We start from the raw sequence: 27345 nt of genomic DNA on the forward strand, positions 1-27345 counted from the left end.
ACATTAACCATCGGTATACCCTCTTTCTGAGGCTGGGGTCCCATGTAGGAGATATCTAGGATCATAAGTCATGGAACACTCAAGAGAAGATATTTTCCTCTACTCATCGGGAACTGTGAGCCAATCAAACCAGTGTTACAATACTTCTATCTTATTTTATCTTTTTCTATGTTATTATCCTAACACGTCTATCTCGTCTGCAGCAATCACAATGTGCTGCTGCCTACACAAGTAATTTAATGTAAAAAGGTTCCTGAATAGTGGACTTGTCCCTATTGACCATTGCTGCCGCAGCTGCAATGCTAAGGGGGCCCCCGGGCCCAGGAGGCACGGTCGAGTCCCTCTATGTCCCTGTGGCTGCTGCCCGTCCCTAAGCCTGCCTCACCTGGCCAATCCACCTGTGTGTCCAGGCGGCGGGTTGTCCTATCTTCTTCCTGCATGAAGACGTGATGTCACATGACACAACCTGGCCAATGCTGAGTGGAGTTCCAGGGCACCTGCTCACAAAGAAAACATCTTCAGGCTTTACTAAAGGCCTAAGGCCAGGAGAATCCTCAAACCAGCCTATCATGTTCATACTTGATGGCCACAATATCTTCCAGGAGGAGTACAGAACTCCAAGCACGTCCTTCAAGGATTCCTGCCTTAACATTCTGCCAGAAGACATCATGTTACTTTCCTGCTCAACCTTCATCCAACGATTGCTACAGTCTTCAAAACAATTCTTTCAAACAATACAATTTCAAAGAACATTAAAAGGGGGCAAATTGTCCACATGGATCATGGACTCCATGAGATGCTGTTGAGTCTCTCCGGTCACGGAAATAAAAAAAAAATAAAAACTCAAATCACCTCCCTTTCCCTAGAACTGATATAAATATATATATAAACAGTAAAAATCATAAAAACATTAGGCATCGACGCATCTGAAAAGGCCCGATCTATCAAAATATAATAATGGGTTTTCACTCCGTGAAAAGTAACTCAATGTAACAAATGGCACTTTTTTGCCATTTGAAAAAAATAAAAAATTCTATAAAAAGTGATCAAAAGGTAGCACAGTCCTAACAATGATAACATTGTAAAAGTCATCAAAAGCCGCAAAAAACGACACCTCCCAAAGCTCTGTACACCAAAGTATAAAAAAGTTATTAGCGCCAGAAGATGACAAAATCCCCCCCAAAAAAATTGTACAGGAGGTTTTCATTTTTGTAAATGTATGAAAAGATTATAAGACCTATACAAATGTGGCATCCCTGTAATCATACCGACCCAAAGAATAAAGTAGACATGTCATTTGGGGCATACAGAGAAATCCGTAAAATCCAAGCCCACAATAATACGGCACAAATGCATTTTTTTTACCAATTTCACTGCATTTGGAATTTTTTTCCCGCTTCCCAGTACACGGCATGGAATATTAAATACCATCATTTTGAAGTGTAATTTGTTATGCAGAAAATAAGCCCTAACACAGCTCTGTACATGGAAAAATAAGTTATAGATTTTTAAAGGTGGGGAGTGAAAAATGAAAATGCAAAAAACAAAAAAAGGGCTGCGGCGGGAAGGGGTTAAAGGGTTGTCCACTTTCATTACACAAACAACTGATATTGTTTGTGTAATGAAACGTTATACATTTTTTCAATGTACTTTCTACAAGAGATTTAGAGAATAGTGAGGAATTGATACAGAAAGTATATTGGAAAATGTAATAAATGTTTAGTACACAAACAATATCAGTTATCTGCTGTAATGTGCTTAGAGTGGACAACCCCTTTAAGCCAACGTAAGTTTACACCATTACACCAGTATTTATGTAGCCTCTGTAAACTGCGGGTCTTTAGCAGTGACACCAAGATGTTGCATGCTAGGGTAAGACCACAAGATGGCAGGTATACTGTGTATTGCATTTCATTTGTGTATATGAGAGTCACCTCGGTGGAGAGCCTACGGTGAAATTTTCAAGTCTTAGGCTGCAATCACACTGCCGTATGGAGGACATATATACGGCGCCCCCCATAGCTGGCAATGGGTGCACAGCTGCGGCACCGTTCTGTAGCCCCGTGAAAAGATAGGACATGTTCTAACTATTCTTGGAATACGGCGCCCTGCGCCATGTTCCTCTGGGTAGAGTGAGCGCCACTCTCCACCTCCTCCTCTCCCCGGCGCCGACATGTGCCCGCCGTGCTATGGTACGGCGGGCACACGTCAGCGTGAATGCAGCCTTAGTGCAAGGAGTGGATTACAGGACATGACACCACTCTTTACTTAAGAAAACAGTTGGTTAAATGGTGATGAGCGACTAACAGTACTTATCCTTGATGTAATGTGTTTTAGTATGATACCAAAACTGGTTCCAGTAACCTGAACGGTCAGCTTATCTTATCTCCCACACCAGTGTATGGCTATAACTGCCTGCTGCCTAGTCGCATCTCATTCTACTTTCCATGTCTGGCAGCATGCCCAGACCTCCTGGAGCCTATATCTATACTAACAGCCCCAGACTTGTCTTCCCAAGAAAGGTCCATAGCCGAGACATGGGCAGCTTGTTTAATTACTAAGGGTGTATGTAATGACCCAGTGGACAGGTCCCTTACAAAACTTATACAGTTCCAATCTCCTTAAGGTGTAGGTGAAGTATGGTCAACTGAATCCTACAATCTAAGTGGTTTCTAAGTGAAGTTGCCTTTATTAATATATCCATTGTCTATAATGATGTATTAATTCCTTAGTCAGTCACCTACTGGCTGCAGAGGGTAATGCCACTGCACCTGCCTTAGAAGGGAAAGTTTACCTTGATGTGATGTTTGATAAATGTGAATCCAATTCTGTCATGAGGCCTGTGGTTGGATCCAGGATTCTCCATCCCACACAGATAAATATATATCAGCAATAAATTTAATAGGGTGTCCATCAGATAGAAAAAAGATTACTGTTTTAATCAGTTACAGCTGCTGCCTTCTCCATCTTTGCTGGCCTGAACCATTCTGCTCTTCATCATGGAGCTGACAAGTTTTCTCCATCAGGTACAGATGATGCCTCCATGATGCCTAGATGATTCCTCCATGACTTAATGCTGCAGTATTTGCCTCCTTGGAGACTTTCGCCTTTGGAGCATAACTCCACATTGCACGTATTTAAATACCACAGTCACTATTATCCTTGTGAGGGTCAGTGACAGTCACTGAAAGAGACTGTCAAAGAAAGTCACAGAAAGAGACGGTCAGAGACAGTCACAGAAAGAGACGGTCAGAGACAGTCACAGAAAGAGACAGTGACAGTCACTGAAAGAGACGGTCAAAGACAAAATGTCAGAGATGATGTCATAGACAAAGTGACATTCGGAGACAGAGATAGTCACTGGAATGAGAGCGTCAGGGTCAGTCACTTAACGAGAAGGTCAGAGACAGAGGCGGCCAAAAAAGTTTATAAAAAAGGGACGGTCAGTGACAGTGACAAATATAAAATATTTTTTGTCAACCCATTCTATTCTATAGCTAAGAGCAGTTATTTACCATCCCGGGCAATGCTAGGAGCTAGTCTATTATAAACATAAGGGCACTGCATATGTCTTAAACAACGGTAACCTGTCATCAGAAAGGTAATTTTTACATGGTGAGAGCTTCCATGGATTTCGAAAATGTTTTTGTTGTGCATCTGAATAATTCCATAGATTTTTATTTGTTCCTTTAAGTAGTTACCGCACTATGATGTAACTGTACATCATGGTGATTGCCCGGGGGGTAAGAAGCTGAGCTGGATGATCACTGCGGGAACCCATCAGAATGTGAAAGCCGGGTTTTCGCAGTAACAGCCGGGATCGCGATATGCTGTTTAACCCTATACTCACCATGACCGCAGCATTTATAGGGCATTACCTGGACAATCGGCAGGTGCCGATCATTGATATGGCAGCCCTGAGGTCCAATAAAGCTGCAGCAGTAAATGCCTATTGCGGCCCTCACCCCCTCCTGCTCCCCCCGGCACCGACATGTGCCCGCCGTGCTATGGCACGTTAATGTGAATGCAGCCTAAGTCTGGTTAGTTGTTCTTAGCTTTCAGCCTTCCCAAGAAAGTGTGCTCTCAAGCCCCTCTCACAACCTTTCAGGGGTTCTACTTAGTGTCCAGAAATTATACCCAACACCCAGAAGCTTGCACCAAATTCAGCTGCCCATGTAGAAAAGCTCATCTAGCTCCTCTACAAAAACGATACAAATCCCAGGCACACATCAACCTGGTCATAGGCTGAAGAAACTACTACCACGACCAACCACTGCCAGAGCTGCTCTTTTTTTTCGAGGATTTGTTGTAAGCCTGTTACTACATTGCTGCTGTTTACAGAGAGAGAGTTCTTCACAGTTATAATTGCAATTGCATATAGTTCACTGACTAATACTACTTCTATTTTTCCATATATATAGAAACCAAATAATTGCACTGTGAAATTTTGCTTGCCCTCTAGATTTTCATGGTCTATAGACACTATAGGGTACCTCTTTATTTTGCTTTGTATTTAGCCATTGAACAGTCCTACCTCTGTTGCCCTACATAATTCACTTCCATTTCACTGTATATATATCACTATATATACAAATTCTATATTGTATAAGTATACAATGTACAGTGAAGGAAATCATTATTTGATCCCTTGCTGATTTTCTAAGTTTGCCCATTGACAATTACATATACAGTCTATAACTTAAGGGGTGGGTTAATTTTAACAAGCAAGCACAACAGTCAGATGTTTATGTAGTTGATGATGAGGTTTGTGAAGGTGTCTTTTTGGTCCGATCCTCTTCGCAGATCATCTCTAAATCATTAAAGGACATCTACCATCAGAATACCTGATGGTAGATGTTTACTACTCACCCCTGTTCTGTGTCAATCTGCAGTAAGTTTCTTTTAGTATGTCTTAAAAGTGCATCATTTCCAAGAAAAATAAAAAATAAAAAATATGCATATTTTAAAAATATGCAAATGAGACTGAAGTGCTCTGCAGAGCTCCTCTTGGCTCCCCCGATAAATAATCATTCATAGCTCCTGGCCCAGCTGGCTCCACCTATACAGCAGTCATGGAGCCGATGTGACATCACCGTCTCTCCCTCTGCAATTCTTGCGCTATGCACGATCATAAAAGTATAGATGTAATGCCATGATCTCTTATAGTTAGAGAATTGCAGAGGGAGAGACAGCTCTCAAATCGCTACTAACTATTACTAATCGGAGGAGTCAAAGGGGCTTTGATGGTAGATGTCCTTTAATATTTTGAGGCTGTTGTGTGGCAACTTGGAGCTTTATCTCCCTCCATAAGTTTTCTATGGGATTAAGTCTGGAGACTGGCTAGGACACTTCATAACCTGAATGTGCTTCTAAATGAGCACCTCCTTTGTTGCCTTGGCTGTATGTTTTGGGTCATTGTCCTACTAGCAGACCCAGCCACAACCCATTTTTAATGTCCCGGCGAAGGGAAATAGGTTGCCACTCAGGAGCCAAAGCTCTTAATAATTGGCAGGGGATCAAATACTTATCTCTCTCAGAAAAATGCAAATATATTTATATAATGTATACAGTGTGATTTTTTGCAGGATTTTTTGTTTGATGTTCTATCTCTCAATGTTAAACTTAACCTACCCTTAAAATTAATCACTGTTCATATCTTTGTTAGTGGGCAAATATTGATTTCCTTCACTGTGTATACATATTGAGGAGAATCATTGCAGTATATAATTCTCTATATGCTTGTATCTGGCCTTAGGCTTCACGTTTCCACATGGAAAATGGTCAATGGATATCTTTAACATAGACATCAAATATGAAAGTTGCCAGGGGGACACTTGGCGTTGTTACTGCTGTAACGTTGTAGATTTTGCTGCAGTTTGTTGAGCCAAAGAGAGAGCAGTTTAATGAGAAATCTAAATTAAGGACTTATACCTCACTTTACTACTGAATCATGCTGCAAAATGTGGAGCAAAAAGGTTTGTGTTTCCAGCCTCATAGGCTTTCATGCATATGTGTTAGTGCAGCATGCTGTGCATTTGAGTCTGGTGAAATACAGACAGTCCCCTAGTTAAAGACGGACCCCTCTGCCCACTGTGATCTCTGGTGAAGCTCTCTGGATGCTTTACTATAGTCCCAGGCTCCAGCGATCATCTGTAAAGTGTCTGTAATTAAGCTTTATTGATAATCCTTGGTCCAATTACAGGAAAAAACTTTGAAACTCCAATTGTCACCAGGGCAAATAAAAATTGTCTAGAGCTACAATTATGAAGTATACAGTTTTGACTTGCATATAATACCTTACACAGGACTTCTCTATTCTTATCACACAACTGCTTCAGCTCTCTACACTTTAGACAGGACTTCTGTACCCCTCCCTACATGGGAATGATGCAGGTTTTCCTATGTAGCTTACATGGCACTGCTACACAGGACTGAGCTCCATTGCTCCATATTTTACACAGGATTACCGGCTACATAACCATTAACATTATTAAAATCATTCTATACTGCCATGTACACTGTACTCCTGTATACTGTGAATATAAAACTTGTCTATAACAGGCTGTTATACTAATGAAAATGTCATACAGTTAGCAAAAATGTTACCAATGAAAACATCTCCTTACCCCCCAAAAATAATCTTTACACAAAGTATGAAAAAAATATGCATGTGAAGCATTTGAAGTTATAAACAGGAACACCAAAATTGAAAACAGCTGCCTCATGGCAAGGTTAATGGGCAGATTGGTCAAGTCACAAAGTGAAAAATATCTGCATGTTAAAGTCCCAATTTTTTTGTTTTTTTAATCCAAATCATTTATACAAGCTTCAGCACCTTTCTTTGTAATAGTGGAGGAGTCATCAGCTATCTTGCTTGTATAGTTGTGATTGTCTGTAAAGGAAACAAAATGTGAAATTCATGAAATACTAAATATTAATCCGCTGTAAGAGATATTTTAAATTCAGATATAAATATACAGGCAGTCCCCGGGTTACGTACAAGATAGGGACTGGGGGCTTGTACTTAAGTTGAATTTGTATGTAAGTCGGAACTGGTATACCCGCAACCACTGGCTTGCAGTTCTTCCTGTGCAAGCCCTCCACCCACTGACTGGTAACTAAGGAAGCTAATGCATCCTTGCCGGCAAACCTCTGATATTGCCGGCATGTACTTACTGCATCTGTATGCTATCCCCGGCATCTCCGTGACCGCTCCCTCTTTTCGCTCTCTGTCCAATGAGGAGGCAACGTTAAATATTGCTGTACAGTACTTAAAACAAGCCACAGTGATGCCGGGGATCGCATACGGGTTGCCGATCTATGCAGTAAGTAAGGGAAGTAGTTACCTGCAAGCTCCGGCTGTGGACTGCCTAGAAGCACTCCCCCCACTGTCTTGTAACTAAGGAAGCGTGAGATTGCATCCTTAGTTACCTGATCCGCGGCATCTCCAGCAAGCTCCGGCTCTCAGATCTTCCTGTGGACTGCCTAGAAGCCCTCCGCCCACTGACTTGTAACTAAGGAAGCGTTAGATCGCATCCTTAGTTACCTGATCCCCGGCATCTCCGTGTCCGCCTTCAGCGCGGAAGTGCAATGCGCATGCGCAAGGTGCCGAGAGTCCCGTTCGTATCTACGGGTTGTACGTATCTCGGAACGTCGTAAGTCGGGGACTGCCTGTATAGAACAAGGGCACATGCTCAGCATTTTTTCTGACTGATTTTACTTGCATTTTCGCTACAGTTTTATTTTTTTAATCTAATTTAGGCCTCCTGTACTTTGATGTGAACATCTAATCTGCAGGAAATTATATAGAAAAATCTGCATATTATACATACAGTACAGCTTCATTATGGATTTCCATGTGTATTGTGCAGAGGATCTCCCATCAAAACAATTAATGATACATCATATGGACCTATCTTGGGACAGTGGCCAACCCCTTTCCTGCAGCAAATATGAATGAAGAGTGTGCCGTATGTGCATGGCCACTCTCCATTCAACTCTATAGGGGTGATGAGTGTATAGTCTATTGTCATCGATCCCATACAGTTATAGGGAAGAGAGACTTGCGTGCCTTCTGCTGCTAATGCCGCTACTCTCTCACCATTTATTCATGAGCAGTATTGCTTTGAAGTCGCTCACATGGCAAGGGGGGGGGGGGGGGAGCCACATTGGAATTTAGACACACAAGATTTTTTTCTAGGAGAAAAACTGTCTGTACAAGCTATGAGGCTTGTACAGGAGTTATTGAGACCTATGGTTCAGTAACTCAAGGTTCAGTGCTGTAAATCCTGAAAACATTCAGAGTGCGTTTGTCAGAACATTGGGCAATGGGGAAATTTTACAAAACAGATATTTACTACATTTACTTTTTTTACTTTCAGGCAATGCATGTTACAAGCAGATTTTCAAAAGGATTTATTGCATATGAAAGCAGCGGAGTTTGAAACATGTGATGCATATTTATTATACATGCAGTGCGGCTTGGGTGCAGTACATCAGTTTAATTTTCTGCAGTGCATATAACCAAATTTTCATTAATGAAAAATCCTTAATAATTGTGCTAGGAAAATATGCATCACCTGATGCAAACAGGGGCAGATTAAGACGGCCATGGGCCCTGGGTTGTATGAATATCATAGCCCCTACAAGTCTAGAATCCCTTCCTACATATGGTACTAGAATCAGCTACTTGGAGAATGGAACATGCGTCCCTTCTGCCTGTTCTCAATCTGCAGTTTCAGGACCCTTGCAAGAACTTCAGAGGTACTGAAATGGCTCTTGAGTATATGTGTAGGAGATAAGATAATCCTTTAAAATAAGATAATCCTTTATTAGTCCCACATTTGGGGAATTCACAATTCCTCCAGAAGGCTTGGGCCACAGGTTACCACCCAAACCGCCTATATTATAATGCAGTACAGGATGCAAATCATTGGTAAAAAAATGAAAATCAATCATGAATACAAAAAACATAGAAAATCTAAAAAATATATAACAATAATTAGACATAAATGATGAAAAGTGCTGACAGCCTGTGTTATGCTTTAATTTTGTGCACCATATATCAAGGCGCACCTTGATTAAAGTTATTTACCTGATTCTGGTGCTTCCAGAGAGTCTAAGTCATGTTTACCATTCTGAATGTCTTTGTGGTCCCTTTTGTCCATTGGTTCATCAATTATTTCTTGGATGAGACATTTTTTAGGTTTGATTGGAGCACCTGGTGGAACATTTTTAGGTACTGACCATTCATTAATATTTTCAGCAAGTACACTGAGTAGATGGTGTGTGGACTGCTCATTGTCCCCAGTGCTTGTAGTCATGTTTTCTCTTTCCCATTCACTATCACTCTCATCATTGTCTCCAGATATCACTTCTATCTTAGGTCGATATACCTATTAGAGGACATGACAGGACGATAGAAGATAGAAGATAGTTTTAATAAATAAGTTGCCCATAGCAACCAAACAGTACAGCTTTCATGTTTCCAGAGCTGAGCTTTTATAATATAAGATAAAAAATAGTTTTAATGCCTCATACTGACATAAACCATACATAACCCATGCCAAACCAGTAGCCAAGCTTTAACTAGACGAGTCTATACATGGATTTCATCATAAGTGGGAGAATGTCACAATCTATATATTTGTTCCGAATCTGCTTTAATCCTTATCCAGAAAGCATCAGCAGCAGCATCTGCTGGAAACATAGGAGTTTAAGTCATTTAAGCCATGTGTTGTTGGAATACCTTGACATATCATAACAATTTGACATTTTTTTCACTAAAAATTTATCATTTTTCCCATTAAAGTAGAAAAATGTATTAAAAATTTACCAAAATATGTTAAAAATATGTATAGTGTCAATCAGTTGTCCTTTCAAAGATTCCGCTACAGATGCAGAGGGTGCATGTATATCTGCAAACCGAAAGGCAAGTTTTTCCTACAGCTCCCTTTACATCCTCCTTAAGATAACAGGCTGCGGTGGATTGGGGGAAGGTTACATTTTAAAAACTTATATCTCCTGAACCCTGGCACCTAGAAACATCAAACTACATGATACAAGGAATGTGTTTCTATGTTTCATAGAAATGGTTGGAAAGGAAAAACTGTATATAAAAATCACATTTTTTACTGAAACTTTATTATATTAAAGGGGGAATTCACCACTTTACTATAAAACCAGGTTTGTGTTCCTAGATGCCACGATGCAGAATGTATAGCCGTTTGAGCGTACATGTATGTCAGGGAATATGGCAGTCAAGAAGAGGTTAAAGGGATTGTGTCATTAATAATATGCATCCCTTACTTACAAGACTGCTGGTTACGGGACTCCTTGCATCATAGTTATATATGATGCAATGAGTTCTTGCTTCCCCTCTAAACAGAAGCATCAACACTGTAAACATGTCTGTAGTTCTTTGCTCCTGTTCTCCTTGCATCATTTATTGCTATAATCAAGGGATCACTTAACCAGCAGTCTGGTAGGTCCATAAACACACAGTCAACCATGTAATTGAAAATAATATAATCTTTTATCAAAGCCCAGTGGACATGTGAGGAAATATTAATGTTTTGACATATTCAGAAAGTAAATCCCCAGCAGTAATGGATACCTTATTAGTAATGATGTTATTGTCTAGGGTCAGATCACTAGTATCCACATCTTCTAAATCTGGCAAATCCTATAAATAATAAGAGATCAAAATATTACCTTTAAACAGTATTTACCATGTCAGTAAAATTTACATCCAGCTCATTGTCTACATGAGAAAGCTGATGTAATATGCAATCATACATGACCCCCAACACCCATCTCTTGCCCCATATCCAATCTCCTGTGCTATTATCTATTAATTGAATGGCTGCAAGTATAAATCAGACAGCTATAATATACTCTACAAATTAGTAGTGCAGTGAATTATAAAAGACCAAGCCCATATCAAGTTTCAGAATGGGACTATTAAAAATATGTAAAAAGGTAATAAAAGAAAATGTAAATAAGTAATTAAGTAAAAGGCAGCCAGAAAAAGTTCAACTAAAAGAAAATGGAAGCTATCCTACATAAAATTAGGTTTTCAGACCGCTCGATCCACAGGAAAATAAAAAATTAGTTATGGCTTTCGCTTAAAGAGTAACTGTTTTTTCCCCCCACAAATCAACAGCTCTTTGGATGCAAAACAACTTTGCCAATTATCTTTGTTAACTATATGCAGCAGTTTCTTTGCTAACCCCCTCAGATTATCTCAGTGCTGCAATGGCTGCTTCATCTCCCTGTGCTGACAAGACCTGGAGTCCATAGTATAAACAAATCTACAAATTCTACACACTCCTGGGAGGGGAGGAACTGCTGCTTGCTTCCTGTTTACAGGGAAGGAGGTCATGTGACAGAGCTCTCTCACTGTATGTAGCAGAGCTGGAAGTGTTTCAGGACTGTGGATACAGATGTCTCCTGAACAGAATAGTGAGGTACAAGAACTCCCTTGTTCCCCATTAGTCCTTTCATCACAGTCTGGGATTCTACAGAACTTTCTCTGTCTCTCTCTGCACCTCATGCTGCAGCCCTTCCCCCTCCTTGTCATTCTTCAAGGGACTGACAGGCTATATTCTTCAAGGGACTGACAGGCTATATTCTTCAAGGGGTTGACAGGCTATATTCTTCAAGGGGTTGACAGGCTATATTCTTCAAGGGGCTGACAGGCTATATTCTTCAAGGGGCTGACAGGCTATATTCTTCAAGGGGCTGACAGGCTATATTCTTCAAGGGGCTGACAGGCTATATTCTTCAAGGGGCTGACAGGCTATATTCTTCAAGGGGCTGGCAGGCTATATTCTTCAGGGGGCTGGCAGGCAATATACTACAGGGGGCTGGCAGGCTATTTAGTACAGGGGGCTGGCAGGCTATATACTACAGGGGGCTGGCAGGCTATATACTACAGGGGTTTGGCAGGCTATACACTACAGGGGGCTGGCAGGCTATACACTACAGGGGGCTGGCGAGCTATACACTACAAGGGGCTGGCGTGCTATATACAGGGGACGCTGTGACCAATACATTTCCCACCCTCAGCTTATACTCGATTCAATAGGATTTCTCAGTTTTTGGTGGTAAAATTAGGTGACTCGGCTTATACTGGAGTATATACGGTATGTATATGTGGCAAATGTATTGGGTGAGATTGTTGCCTTTTCATGACTTTATCGTGGGGAGGGGGAGGTAGTAATCTGTGTCTATGACAACCGGAGCTTCCATGGCTGTCGTACAAGGATCTGTATTAGTTTCTACCATATTGGCAATATGCTGTAATACAGTTGTACAAGTATTTCCATTACACATTACCTCTGTATAGTCGCTGGAAAGACTTGCACCTATTCCATGTGTTCCACCATGCCTGATCCTAATAACTAGTGCAAATAACTCAAGACCTAAAGAAGACCTGGGCCTTTGGTATCCCTGTATCTCAAAATGGTCAGTCTATCCAAATATAAAATGAATATCCCATATGCTGTACCGCAAATGCCCAAATGTCTGCACTTAGGCAGTTTCAATCAAAACAGTTAACCATTTTCCAAAATGGTAGCAATAAAATCATCAGCTTGTCCCACCAAAAATAAAACTTATACAGATCTGTACTGTGAAGATTACAAAACAGATACAGGGGAATATGGCAATACAGAAATTTTTTTTTTAAATGCTTTTATATATTTTTAAAGGTAATAAAACATAGTAAAACTATAAAAATGTGGTATTTCCATAAATATACTGTCCCAAAGAATAAAGCAGATGTGTCATTTGGACTACACAGCAAACCACCAGGGACACTTACCCTTTTTATATCTGTTTTCCATGGCCTCCTTCCTTCTAGTATAGAAGGAAATGTATAATTATGATAAAAAAACTCTAGGCGGCGTTTCCAGAGCCACTCTGTGCTGTAGTTTCACAGGCAGTTATACTCTCTCATCCTCCAGCCTACTACCTCAGCACTTTCCCTCCCCATTTCTGAAATAATCTAACTGCAGCACAGGAAGTTTCAGCACACAGTGGGAGGGGGAAGTGCTCCTTGCACACTGTGACAGCCTGGGAATCTTCAGCGTGGAGGGGCTCTTGGAGTCCTTTAGGCTAATTAGCATAATCATTTAAAAAGTTGATTTAGAAGGAAGGAGGACATGGTTACCAAATATAATAAGTTTACCGCAGTCACGTTGCTTGGATATATGAGTAAGGGTCCCTAGTTTATCATGCTCAATTTTGGTAGATTTCCTTCAATCGCATACTGAATTGCATGGAGTAAAAAACTGAAACTTTATGCAATTGCATAAATATTATGAATTGTAGAGAAAAGTGAGTGAGAGGGAAATGTAGCGGTAGATAATGATGGCTGGTAAATGATAAGGTCAATCTGGCTTACATCAATACAAAGTCTTTCTGTTGTCTTCAGAGGTACAATCTCTAAATTTTCAGCATCAACCAGTTCAGTCGTCAGGGAACCTTCCTTCTTCATTTCCTTCTGTGATACTATAGATAAAATATAATGTGATCAGCATTATAGAGCAATAATTGAAAACAGTGATGAAGAATACGTGGAGGCATGCATCAGAAAAAAGATGGAAGCTTTGAATTAAACACTTTCTTGCTTTAAACATCTCATCACCATATATTTGTCTATAGGTACCCCATTTTCACAGGTCACAGAAGCCCATCACACCTACATAGTATGTCTTTCTGCCTTCTCTAACCAAATTACAAAATAATTGTGTGCTTTGACGTATCTGGCTTCCTGCCAAAATCCTCTGTTTTGTCCCAGGGGTTGAACTTTGGTTTGGATGCATTTCAAAAAAACAACATGTGACTTGTCTGTGCTGCTAACTCCTCAGCTCTCAGCGATCACCTTTGTCACCAGAGTAACAGAGCTCACAGTGTGGTGAGGTAGGAGCTATACAGGAGCACAAAGGTGGGGTCTGAGAGCTGAGTAGTGAGAAGCACAGATTCAGATTTTGACAGGATGCCAGGTAAGTTGAAACATACAATTATATTCTAATGCAAATTATTAGAGAAGGCAGAAAGACATATTTGCAATGCAGGTGTGGGCATCTGCAACCTGTCTTTAGCCAAAATGAGGTCCCTGGTGACAAGTTCCCTTTAAGTTCTTAGGGGTCTGACATGGTTCTCTAACAGAAAATAGGTAGGGGGGGGAGTGTTTGAGTGTTAAACTTTCTCATCAATATGATATTAATAACATCTTATGGATAAATCATCCATATGTTTCAAGTGAAAACCCTCATTAGTCTTATGCTTTCACTGAGGCCTTCACTAGAATATGCACTGCCATTTCCAATTGACCATTTCTTATTCCATCATTTTGCTCACCTTCTCTGCCATAGCTAGAATCTGCATCCTCATGCCAAAATCTACATTCATTTCCAGCATTGTGCTCTCCTTCAAGAAATGTGCAGCGATCATCAACCTGGTTCTGTTCCTCTGCCTTCAGAATCTGTATAAGAGGTCCTTTTAGAGAGTCACTATTTTGGTCACCAGTCAACTCCTCACAGGCTACTAAAGTGTCATCAACAAATCTCTGGATCTTCTCTTGAGATTCTTCATTGCTGCAAGGTTTCTCTTCAAGCCCAACAGTTATCTGCTGACTTCCTAAAGTATTTCAAATATTTCAGTATTAGAATTCAGTTCATATTATAAGTTCATATACAGAATTTCCAATTTGTATAATATGTAGCAATGATGTTAAATATGATGTAATGCTTGTTACTAATGGAAAGAGGTGGCCTGCAAAACAGTCTCTGCAGCATCAGTATGTGTAATGTCAGTAAACTGGTGATGCTGCCTTAGTATGTTATCAATTGTTAATTTTGTCAGCATATTCTGTTCAGGTTGTAGATGTTTCTTAAAGATATATCTGCAATTTAAGTCAGAAATGTATCAGGTGTGTGCGTGGAGGGGAAACAAAAAGGCTAGAATTAGCCATACCTATATGGTAGCATATAACTGTCCAAGACTCAAGGAGTGCATATCATTATGGGTTTCTATTATCCTTCTAGTGTTGATGTGATTTACACATTTTAAGGTGCCAGCAAAGGAAGAAACCAAATAATGCAAAACAGTAAGGCTGCTATGATTTGGAACTGGTAGAAAGATAAAATAATTGCCCTTTTTAGGGCACTGTGAAGCCAGACTCACAGCGATATTCCTTCAGGTTTATTCCAATAAAGCAAACAGGTTACATATCAGCCATGTCCTATGGAAGAGCACCGCAGCTTGCTCTCCAGGTTCATCAACAACTATTTTCCCAAACAAGTTTTCAAACTCCACCCACTTTCTCTGCTATCTGGTTATCACCTGTAGGGGGTAGTGGGAATTTATTACCCTAGTATAACAAACCCCCACTGGAACTGTAGAGTCACAGACTTTTGAAGGAGTGTAGAACATTCCCTGACTATAAACTTCTAGAGGTCAACGGTTACATGAGATTATAAATGAATGACTATAAGAAAATGCATATCATAAAATACTTTGGTATGCATGTATATAAACACTTGTGGACTTTTACTTCTTTATACCTGATGAAGGCTTAAGTACTAAGCCGAAACGCGTTGTATATATATTTTTTTAACTCTACATGTGTTATACTCTCATCCATGTATTTAATAAAACCTAACAATTTTTGGAACTTAATCAGCCTGGTTCCTAGTTAGGTTTTTTTTTTAACCAAAAGCGCCGGTGCATTGCCTGTGACCTCTTCTTTGGATACCCACATTCATATCATAAAATACGTCACAGCATCACATTATGTTAGGCAGTTCCTGCCTCATGCAGTGATATCTTAAAAGCACAACATCAGCATAGTTCGCTGTTCCAATTTTCCATCAAAATCTGAAATGTGCTGTCGGATTATAGTTTGCACTATATGCATCATACAGTGATATCATACAGTATCTGTCTTAACACTATATGCATCACAGAGTGATAGCTTCTAGTACAAGCCTAAGTACTAGTTACAGCAAACTTTTAGCTGCATTCACGTATTGTTCACAACCACTTGTTAAAGTGCAAAGATGTACTGCCCAGAAAAGTACAGGTGGCTGGGAATGACATATTGGGGCAGATTTACTTACCCGGTCCATTCGCCATCCAGCGGCGCGTTTTCTGCGCTGGATTCGGGTCCGTCCGGGATTTATGATGGTAGTTCCTCCGCCGTCCACCAGGTGGCGCTGCTGCGCTGAAGTCCGCTGGAATGCCTCGAAATACACCGGCCTATCCTGGATGAAGGTGAGTGAAATTTTCGCGACACAATTTTTTTTTTTTAAATGCGGCGGTTTTTCCGAATCCGTCGGGTTTTCGTTCGGCCACTCCCCTGATTTCCGTCGCGTGCATGCCGGCGCCGATGCGCCACAATCCGATCGCGTGCGCCAAAATCCGGTGCAAATCGGAAATATTCGGGTAACACGTCGGGAAAACGCAAATCGGGCCCTTAGTAAATGACCCCCATTGTGTTACAGCCACTGCCATAAGATTGTTAAAGCTGTCCGGAATAGTAGCTTTTCAAAGGACAGCAATTTTGCAACTGTCCGAATCAGTGCTCATGGGTGTGATGGGCCAAGCTTATGCTTTTTCTCCATTGTCAGGTGGCCTCGTCACTCGAGAGGTGGTTGTAGGGGCTTAGAAAACCGAAGCAGCAGAGGGAGCTTCAGGTGTTTCCATTTTTTTTGGTGTGTCATCCACCAAGCTTCAGGGACTGGTGGCACAGCGGACAAATGACACGTTTTATCTTCTGCACATTGCTTGAAAAAATATACCAGGTAGATCCTCTGAGCCGGTCTTGTTTATCAGCCCTAGACACGATGTAGTAGGCCACATCATAGCTATGGGCTACGCAATGCGCCTTTGTACCCTTCGGCATATTCTGCTGGCTATGTAGGGATTTGTGACCACTGCCTTATTTCTCTGTACTATCATTCCCTTTGAGCCATGTTGTGTCTAGGATATTGTTAATACTCCTCCTGATCTTCTTCCACCATCCCTCACTGTTGCCCTCCATACAAGTCTACACATTGCAGAATGGTGGCATGGTTTCTCATCATCCTCCTGGTAGATGTTCTGTGATTGTCCACATCCTCATCCTCCAACACAAGTTGTTGGGCATCTGGGAGTTCTATGTCTGCAACTGGGGGAGGGGTAGGTGGATGGCCTGGGGAATCCCAGCTGGGAGAGTTATCACATGATCTGTGGCTGAGATGTCCTTGCTATTTTGAACAGGGTTGAGGTAGAGGGCTTTGCAGAAAAGAGGTGGGGTGGGTTGAAGGCAACCCAATGGAACGTGAGACACTCTTTGCAATGTAATTGGCCAACGCCATAACTTGGGAATACAAACATAGAACTTCACACTGCCAAGGACAATTATTACAAATACCTAGTTGCTTCTGACCGTCATTCTAGAGGTAAGAGGTAACCGCCTCTTACATACCGTTGTTAGTCTACCATTGGAGCTCATCATAGGTAGTCATGTGCAGGGGATGGCTCCACTTCTATTACCTATTGGTCACTTGAGATCTGATAGGTGGGGCTTTACCTTTAAATATTCAGCATTATCACGCCGCGATCACTATTAGCCCAAACCCCTGATTAAGCCAGTTCTCTGGCGAAACATGTCGGGGGACTAATGTTAGGATCTGCACGTTTTAATTAGCAGTGTGTCCACAGTTCCACGCTGAGACCTCTATACCAGTAGCGGCAGGTGCCAGTCGTATATGTGTATATGGGCCAGAGAGACTAATCAGAGTGGGATAGACTATTAATGATACACTTTCTGGTACTCTTACTAGAGAGAAAATCCTATCAGTCAGTATAGGTATAATATTCCGTATTAGCGGTTATGCAATTAGCCTACAAAAGGGACCATATCATATGCCACTATAGCCTTTATTAATAACTGTAGGCCATTCAAGTAGTGGCTATACGTTCAGGTCCCCAAGTCACCCCTATTACATTCAGTGGTGACAAGAGTTACATATATCCCTACTGTTATAATTAATAGTATCTCTACCAACTCACCCTCTGCTCATATGAGATAAATTCTAGCGTGAGAATAAACGCTTTACCTACAGCCCCATATCCACAACCCTGGGTGCTGTTTACCTGTATGCTACAATATATATCAATACAAAATAGGTCACACAAAGCTCAGTGAACTGAGTCACACTGTGTTTTTAAGTCACTCTTACTTTCATGGTGCACTGGGTAGCAAAGCTACCACCATTTTAGATAGAAATAATAAAAGTAACGTTTTATAATCGTCATTGTCCGGATATGGGTATCCTTTCTGCTAATGGCAGCTTTGTAAAAATACATCCTCATCCTCCAACACAAGTTGTTGGGCATCTGGGAGTTCTATGTCTGCAACTGGGGGAGGGGTACCTACTGGCCTGGGGAATCCCAGCTGGGAGAGTTATCACAGAGTGATTGCTCCATGATCTGTGGCTGAGATGTCCTTGCTATTTTGAACAGGGTTGAGGTAGAGGGCTTTGCAGAAAAGAGGTGGGGTGGGTTGAAGGCAACCCAATGGAACGTGAGACACTCTTTGCAATGTAATTGGCCAACGCCATAAATTGGGAATACAAACATAGAACTTCACACTGCCAAGGACAATTATTACAAATATCTAGTTGCTTCTCACCGTCATTCTAGAGGCCTCTTCTACCACAAACAATGCTGGTAAGGTCCACTCTTCACTACCGGAGATGAGCGGACCTGATGTTTGTGTTTGAGTTCCACTGCACAACCCAAGCATATCTGGCAAAATGTTGTTCCTAGCTACTAGCCATGCCACTAGCCATGTCACTAGCCAGAGGTCTGTTCATCTCTAATCACTACCTATATCAGCTTGTAGCACACTAATTTTAACAGCATTTTATTTTATTGTTAAATTATTTTTTATATGTTATGTTATTATTTTAAGTACTTTCGCATCCGTTTGTGCAGGGCAGTTGCTCTGTTATTCCCACCATTTGTAAGCCCTCTAGCCTTTTCTCCCATTTTACAGCCATTTTGGGTGTTAAATTTTGGGTTCCCATTGACTACAATGGGGTTTATGGGATTTGTGTTAGGGTCAAAGTTCGTGGTGAAGTTGTTTAAAACCCAGTTGTTTTTAAACTCACTTACAAAATGAAACACTTACTACTGTGGAGGAGCTAAATGCAAGTTACACAGGTTTATTAACCCATTGTTTGCACAAAAAAAATATATATTTATAACTAGGGTACACGCTACACATTTCAATTAACCCACTGTTGATCAAAAGTGTAATACTAAGGTTTAATAGAAAGAAGAACCAATCTGTATGACATTCCATGTTGTGTAAGTAGATATCAATAGTGTCAGTATAGAAACTGCAACTCTCAGACTCCATATTCAATATTCAAAATTATTTTTTATTACTAACTTTGCTGCAGTTATCCCCATCTCTGTGTTTTCCAACTATCTCCAAACCATTAATCTGTAAGCATGCCAAAACAAATAGGCCCACATTTACTAAGGGCATGCACCGGTTTTCTGGCAGACTTTGCACATTCTCTTCTGTGCAAACTGCTTACACCTGACCATTTTGTGGGGTGGCAGCACGATTCTTTATGCAAATTTAGGCACAAAAGGGGGCATTGCGCCAGATTTAACATGTAAAGTCCGACAGATGTATGTCGCCCGGCCCATGTTAAAGGTGCACCAAAAATAGTGGTGCACTCTGTCAGAGCAGTGGAGGGGGCACCAGATGCATGAAGAACGTGACGAGACCTTGCTGTTACAATATTAGAGCACTCACCTAAGATGTGACCATCTGTATTGACAATCCGTAAGTATTTATGTATAATATCTAGCACCGTGCTGAAGGTAACAATGTTGTATTTATTTAGCTGTTGAGATACCTTTAGTTGGTGAGCATATGTGTAATGTAATCACTGTTCTCTGTAAAGTCTCATGCTGTCTTTAAATACACTTCTCCCTGAGATTTCCCCACTGCAAATTTCTAATGATGTTTGGTGGAAGACAACTAGCAGCAAGTAGTATAAAGTTTTGCACTGTATATAAGCTGATATAAAATTCACAAGAAGTCATGCCTCCAATGACTCACAGACCAAAATGTAATAGACATATATCTGGTAAATGCTTGTTTGTCCAGATTGTTGTCATCATGACAATAGAAAAAAAAAATATACAGGTTCAATGAGAACATTGTGGTGGATGGAAGATATTGAACAGGGTCCAAAATGGTCAGTACATTTCCTGATCTTTATGTAGAACTGAGGTATAGATATCGAAGATGTCATATGTTAACCACAAATCACTAATCCTATATTCCAAGCTCTACATAATTAGTCTTAGGGACTTAAAACATCAGCGGTATATGTTTTGTAATGTTAATAAATAATCCCTTTGTCCTTCCTAAATAACTTTAAATAATTTTTGCAAAATGTATATCCAAATAATTTCTCTTTATTATACACAGTTTCCAAAAAGACCAGCACGCATATAGTGAGACAAGGATTAACCTGTAACTTCCATGTAGCCTGGAGTTATCTTATTCTCAGACATCCAGTTCTAACAGACTCTAAAAGCCATCCTTCGGCTAAAAAAAAAAAAAATGGCTGCAACCCCCCAGCAGAATTAATTGCAAATACAGCCAATAAATAACAGTTTTTATGACAGCCAAAAAATTCGGGTACATAAAAGATGTGTGAATATATCTCTAGAACCCTATACATATACTGTATATATTTACACAAGTATTTAGTGAGCATAAATTAAAATGTATGGTTCAAAAGCTCTATTGGATAGTAGCTTATATGAAAAAAAAAAATAAAAATCCGATGTTGCCGGATAAGATTGTATTAAGATTCCCCAGCTACACTAAGAGTTTTCCTAGATTTTTCTTGACAGCGTATTTTCAGGCCGCCATTTTTTGAAGATTTGGCACAGATGACTTTCGAAGCGGAATAGGTGCCGCCATTTGTGTTTTAGGGAAAAAGCGCCAAGATGGTTGATTGACTACCAAATCAACCAGCTCACAGCACCTTACAGTAGCAACTGATTGGCCAGAAGGGACATGTAAGAGCAGAGTCACATGTCCAGATGCCGATACATACAGGACACAAGGACTTCTCAAATACCAACTTTTCAGGGCACTTAGGTAGGAAGAGAAGGCTGCTGTGGAAATCTGAAATAATTGCCCTGTTTAAGTCTGCTGTAGTGCAGGACCAGACTTAGTACCAATAGCATTTCCAGGATTGGCTAGCAAAATTAGGAGAGGGACGTGGACGTGATGGCGCAGGGGCTGCACCATGTTCCGTCTATGCCTGCTCCAAGTTCCTATGGTGCAAGCAGGTGCCAGGGTGTGTAGCATAAACTAATAGGTCCCAGTAGGCCATACTAAGTAAAGACATTGGTCAATTACATGACAGATAGTGCCTTAACTTCCATGGAATTAGCTTTGACACGCTCATCCTCTGTTGAAAGTGCAGAGTCCTTCACCTCACCCCGTTTCAAATCTATCTCAGACAAAAGTCATGAAGCAATTACTCAATGGTGCTCATTTACTAAGGGTTGAGGAGCGCACTTTCGTCATACTGTGCACGGTTTTTGGGGATTACACAGCTTGGACAGGTATTTAGTAAATGTTTGAGCCGGCATTATGGTGCACGCGATTGATTTTTAGCGCAGCTGCACTTGCTTCCAAGTTGGGGACGGGCCGGGGGACAATCAGACTGATTCGGACTGAGCGCAGGATTTAACATTCAAATTGTTTTACAAGCCTATGCACTTACATGCACTACAAAAAAAGATGGTGAACTCTATCGGACCTGAGCGGGGAAGTGACACATGCAGGATATCGGTCGCACAATCTTAGTGAATCGCGGCCAAATGCATTATCGTCCATTATAACTCCAGTAGCCGGGTAAGTAAATGTGCCTCATTTTGTATGATGACTCACCAAGCTGGAAATCTGTGGCCCATCCACCTGCCACTACCTCAGACAGAGTTGCAAGATCCCTAAGGCTTTGTGTTTCCAAATTCCTGGCCTGTGATATGCTCCCCTTTCAGGCTGGAGGAGATGGACAGTTTTAAACCATGTGATGGTGGCTGCCCCACAGTAAGAAGTTCCCAGCTGCCACTAGTTTTCCCGACAGGCAGTCCTCACCCTGCATCAACAGGTTGTGGACAAAATCAGAAGTGCACTGTGTAATGCTATTAATCTAGAGCAGTGGTGGCGAACCTATGGCACGGGTGCCAGAGGCGGCACTCTGAGGCCTTTCTGTGGGCACCCAGGCCATCAACCTAGAATGGAGTTCACCAGAAAGAACTCAAAGAATCTGCCTGCAGAATCTTCCTACAATGATAGATGAATTTGCCCTCCTCCTTTCAACTGCGTTGGTGTCCTTGGGAGGCTGAAGGATTGAAAGTTGTCAATGAACAAGGAGAAATACATTACTGCTTAAATTGCTGCGCTGGCACTTTGCAATAAATAAGTGGCTTTTGGTGGAAGTTTGGGCACTCAGGCTCTAAAAGGTTCGCCATCACTGATCTAGAGGTTCACCTCACAGATTCCGGATTTCTATGACCATCCTAGACATCCTCACGTTGTTAAAGATGAACCAGGTATGGATCCCATGTGACTTATTCAGCATCTGAATAAGTTGGTTGACAGTGAAATACTGCATTACCTGAATCTTAATATGAAATTGTCAAATTGTGCATTAACAGGATTTAAATTTTAAATTGTCGAATTATGCATTTTTATTGCATGGAGAGGGTTTCTGTTTTTTCCATTGTTTCCACGGTGGGAGGAAAGGTTTTATAATGCATCTACTTTCGCGGCATCAAATATTAAAAGAACGATCCCCTTCTTCAGGTGAGCGCTCAACTTTGGGGGTGGTAGGGGAGACCGAGTGGCAGGATCACTATTTTTTGGCTTCTGTGGATGTAGAAAGCCTTTATACCCGCATTCCTCAGGCACTTGAAGTAGAATGTGTTTGGGAAATTTTGGTCAATGCTAACCAGGAACCGAATTATGTCAAGTTCGTCTGTGACAGTTTAGATTTCATTCTCTTACAACGCTTTCCTTATTGATGACAAAAAAAAATCCTTTTCTCCAAAATTTGAAGCTTTTTATCGGTATGTGGATGACGTCTTTATAGTGTGGGAGCGGACTGACTTCGCTTTTCAAAGTACTTGAGTTCCTGGACGTGAGAGTTAGTGAGATAGACGGTTCCCACCACACTACAGCTTTTAGAAAGCCAACCGAGACTAACTCCCTCCCCCATTATAATAGCTTTCACCCATATCATACTAGAGAAAGTTTACCGTTCAGCCAGTTTTGCGCGTAAAAAGAATTAACAGTAGTAACTCACAGTTCGTATTACAAGCTAATGACCTAAAAAAGAGACTGTTGGAACGTGGTTACCCGCAAACTTTAAAAGAGAGGGCCTTCAAAAAAGAGTGCCAGTATAAACGTCCAGAGGTTTCCAGTGTTCATACTAATGATAATCAGGCAAGGTCGGATGCTGGACGTTTTGCCTTCTCGTTTGGCTTTAGTCCCCACGAGGGGGCAATACGTTCTACCATTTTGAAACACTGGAAAATCATAGAACAGACCCCCTTCTGAAAGATGTGGCAACTCAGAAACCTCTTATTTCTTTTCGTAGAAGTATCACACTAAGGAATAAGTTGGTACATAGCTGCTTTTCCACTCCCTGCCTTACCTGGCTCCACGATAGCATCCCTAGTGGTCACTTCAGATGTGGTAGCTGCAATTATTGTGGATCACAGAATAGACTCACTCATTACATGCAGATCTATGTTTGTTGTGTGCGTGATTCTATATCCCTGTAACAGCTTTTATATAGGGAAAACAATAAGAAACCTATTTCAAAGAATCAGAGAGCACTTCAACTACACAGAGACAGGGAAAGGATGCCCCCGTCTAATTGACCATATTAGAGAAAGTCATGGAGGAAATCCTAGGGTATTACGCTTTGCAGGTCTCATGAAGGCAGAGAATAATCCTGCGGGAGGCGATCGTGCCCTCGCTTTGTTGAGACATGAAGCAAAATGCATTATAAAATATGTAGCACTGGGGCCCCTTAGGTTTAAATGACCGCAATGAGCTGAGTGTATTTCTATGAATTTGTCACCTGTTTACTAATTAATTGATACATTTTCACTGACAACCTTTCTGGATTTTTCATTTTCTTGCTTGTCTAATGTCTATTGCATTCCTGTTGATGTACTCCATTTGATGTATCCCAGTTGTATCCCTGTTTCTCATTTTCTGCTAATTTGCATCTCCATGTCCTATATTCAGCTTGCTTCTATTTAATCTACAGTGTTGTCTTATAATGTTACTTAGACCTGTGTTTGTGAGCTTTACTCAGAGCAGGTATATTTTATCACCACTAAGGGCCTCATAGGAATGTTACTTTCACTTTGTCCTCTCTGGAGGTTGTATCATTCTATTGACTCTGGGAAGCACGTGGTTTCCACGGCAGGCAGGCTTATCTCTCTCTCTCTCTTTCTGCTCAGCTGTTGTCAGAAGGCTTGAGACACGCGAAACGGCCCATCACCTTAGCGAGGCAGCTCCTCACTCTGTCCTGTCACCTCTATCAAAATAAAGAAGCGTTTTTAACCCTTTCAGGACCTGACCCTTTTTTGTTTTTTCATTTTCATTTTTCACTCCCCATGATCAAAAATCCATAACTTTTTTATTTTTCCATGTACAGAGCTGTGTGACAGCTTATTTGCTGCGTAACAAATTGCACTTCATAGAGATGGTATTGAATATTCCATGCCATGTACTAGAAAGCGGGAAAAACATTCCAAATGCAGTGAAATTGGTAAAAAAAACGCATTTGTGCCGTCTTCTTGTGGGCTTGGATCTTACGAATTTCACTGTGCGCCCCAAATGACAGGTCTACTTTATTCTTTGGGTCGTGCGATTATGGGGATACCAAATTTATATAGGTTTTATAATGTTTTCATGCATTATAGGTTTTAATTTTTTTTTTTTTAAATTAAAACCTCCTGTGCAAAATTTTTTTGGGGGATTTTGCCATCTTCTGGCGCTAATAACTTTTTTATACTTTGGTGTACAGAGCCGTGGGTGGTGTCGTTTTTTGCGGATTTTGATGACGTTTACAATGTTATCAATTTTAGGACTATTCGACCTTGTGATTACTTTTTATAGAATTTTTTTTTAAATGTCAAAAAAAGTGCCATTTTCGACTTTGAGTTTTTGGGGTTTTTTATTATAATTTTTTTTTTAACTTTTTTTTATTATTATTTTTACTATTTTTCAGACTCCCTAGGGTACTTTAACCCTAGGGTGTCTGCACGATCCTATCATATACTGCCATACTACAGTATGGCAGTATATGTGTATTTTACTACTCATACATTACAATGTGCTGATAGCACATTGTAATGCATGGGTTAACCTGAAGTAGCCTCGGGTCTTCGTGAGACCGGAGGCTACCATGGCGACGGATCGCCGCTCCCCGATGACATCACGGGGAGCGGAGATCCTCGAAAAGATGGCGGTGCCCTTGCGCCGCCATCCTTTTGAAGACGGCGGCGGCGATCAGCGGGAAAAAACCTGCGATCGGTGCTGGCACCAATCGCGGTTGTTACCGGTAAGCCTTTGCTGCAATATGCAGCAAAAACTTACCAGCTAAGGCGTGAGCCCCCTCCATGCATCCGCGGCCGACCCGTGACGTGCTATTACGTCACGGGTCGTGAACAGGTTAACATCATTCCGGTGAGTGCCGCATTTTCCTCTCTCTTTTTTGGCCTCATTTGTCTGCATATACAGGCAGTCCCCGGGTTATGTACAAGATAGGGTCCAGAGGTTTGTTCGTAAGTTGAATTTGTATGTAAGTCAAAACTGTATATTTTATAATTGTAGATCCAGACAAAAAAAATGTTGGCCCAAGTGACAATTGTAGTTTAAAATTTTTTGCTGTAATGGGACCAATGATTATCAATAAAGCTTCATTAAAGACATCTTACAGCTGATCATTGCAATCTGGGACTATAGTAACATCCAGAGAGCTTCACCAGAGGTCAGAGGGGTCTGTCTGTAACTATGGGTTGTCTGTAAGTCGGGTGTCCTTAAGTAGGGGACCACCTGTATTGGACGTGCACCCTGGACTGCTTTGATTTCCCTAATGCCCAGTCTCCTGCCTTGGGTCTGCAGAAGGTGTTTGTTAATTTTGGTGTGAGCAGTGCCGGCTATTGGACGTTCTTTTCTCCTCTCCCTCCTCAACTCTCTCAATGCCTGCAAATTTTAGGACATTCGCATCCCCATTAAGCTGCTGTCTGACATGCTCGATGAGTTGAGGACAACCGTTCCCCATAGTTACGGACCTCTTGTGTTCCCTAAAACTTCTGACTGTCTTACCGATATAATACCTCTGGCATGGACAGAACACTACGTATACCACGAAGGTTGATAAGCATGTTATAAAGGTATTAACTCATTGAATGACACCTCCAAAAGTGACAAATTTCACTTGGCTATTAGAACTAAAGTGTCAACAAGACCCACACCTATAGTTTCCCTTCTGGATCCCTCTCTGGAACCAAGTGTCACGGGAAGAGGAATACCTACTATGGACTAGCTTGTCCCGTAAAGTAGTGCATCTTCTGAAAGCTACAACGGGTCTCTGGGTGGTGAGTTCTACCAACTGGGTATCCTGTTTCAGAATATGCCAGTGTTTATTGATAGCTGTTTTAACAGCAGTCTCACATGGGCCATAATCAAGACAAGTGAAGACAAACCGCCTATCCCCACTTTAACCTCTGTTCTGACGTGGTCCTTTTTTAGCCTTAAGAAGATTCTCACGGGGTACCTTTTCAGCCGACATGGGGGGGGGGGGGGGGGGTAAAACATGGAACTGACACCTCCCCTGAAGGCCGTAACCTCCAAGGTTGAGTCGGACTTACTCAAATGGTCGGGAATGCATGCTTCTAAATCCAAGTCCAACAATAGTTGAACGTCTGCACTCTGGACAGGGACCGCCACGTCTGGGGGAAAAAACCAAGGGGACCTACAGTACAGGGGACTTCACCTACATGCTGTTTACGGGGGACGTCAGATTAATCCTGTCGATGTCGAGAGTCTATACACTCGTATCCCACAGGATCTGGGAGTGGAAAGTGTCTGTGATGTCTTGATAAATGCCGGTCAGAGTAGTACCTACATTGACTTTGTGTGTGAGGGACTTCGTCTAATTTTGTCCCACAATGCCTTCACCTTCAATGGCAGGTGGTTCGTCCAGAACACGGGGACTG

General features: G+C 41.3%; 1 protein-coding gene across 2 annotated transcripts in view; it reads right to left on the minus strand.

Moving 5' to 3' along the window:
• Nucleotides 1-6175: 6175 nt before the first annotated feature.
• Nucleotides 6176-27345, minus strand: part of DNAAF1 (dynein axonemal assembly factor 1) — a 41809-nt gene continuing 20639 nt past the window's right edge. The window contains exons 7-11 of one of the 2 annotated variants that reach the window (XM_072117621.1): nucleotides 14368-14646; nucleotides 13409-13515; nucleotides 10616-10684; nucleotides 9095-9395; nucleotides 6176-6892 (exon numbers count right to left, since the gene is read on the minus strand). In XM_072117621.1, coding sequence (XP_071973722.1) covers nucleotides 6804-6892; nucleotides 9095-9395; nucleotides 10616-10684; nucleotides 13409-13515; nucleotides 14368-14646 — 845 coding nt within the window. In that variant the 3' untranslated portion in view covers nucleotides 6176-6803. The remainder of the gene's footprint in view (nucleotides 6893-9094; nucleotides 9396-10615; nucleotides 10685-13408; nucleotides 13516-14367; nucleotides 14647-27345) is intronic. The other variant, XM_072117622.1, reaches the window with a different exon arrangement.

The sequence above is a fragment of the Engystomops pustulosus genome, chromosome 7, assembly GCF_040894005.1.
Source record: "Engystomops pustulosus chromosome 7, aEngPut4.maternal, whole genome shotgun sequence".
Lineage (NCBI taxonomy): Eukaryota > Metazoa > Chordata > Amphibia > Anura > Leptodactylidae > Engystomops > Engystomops pustulosus.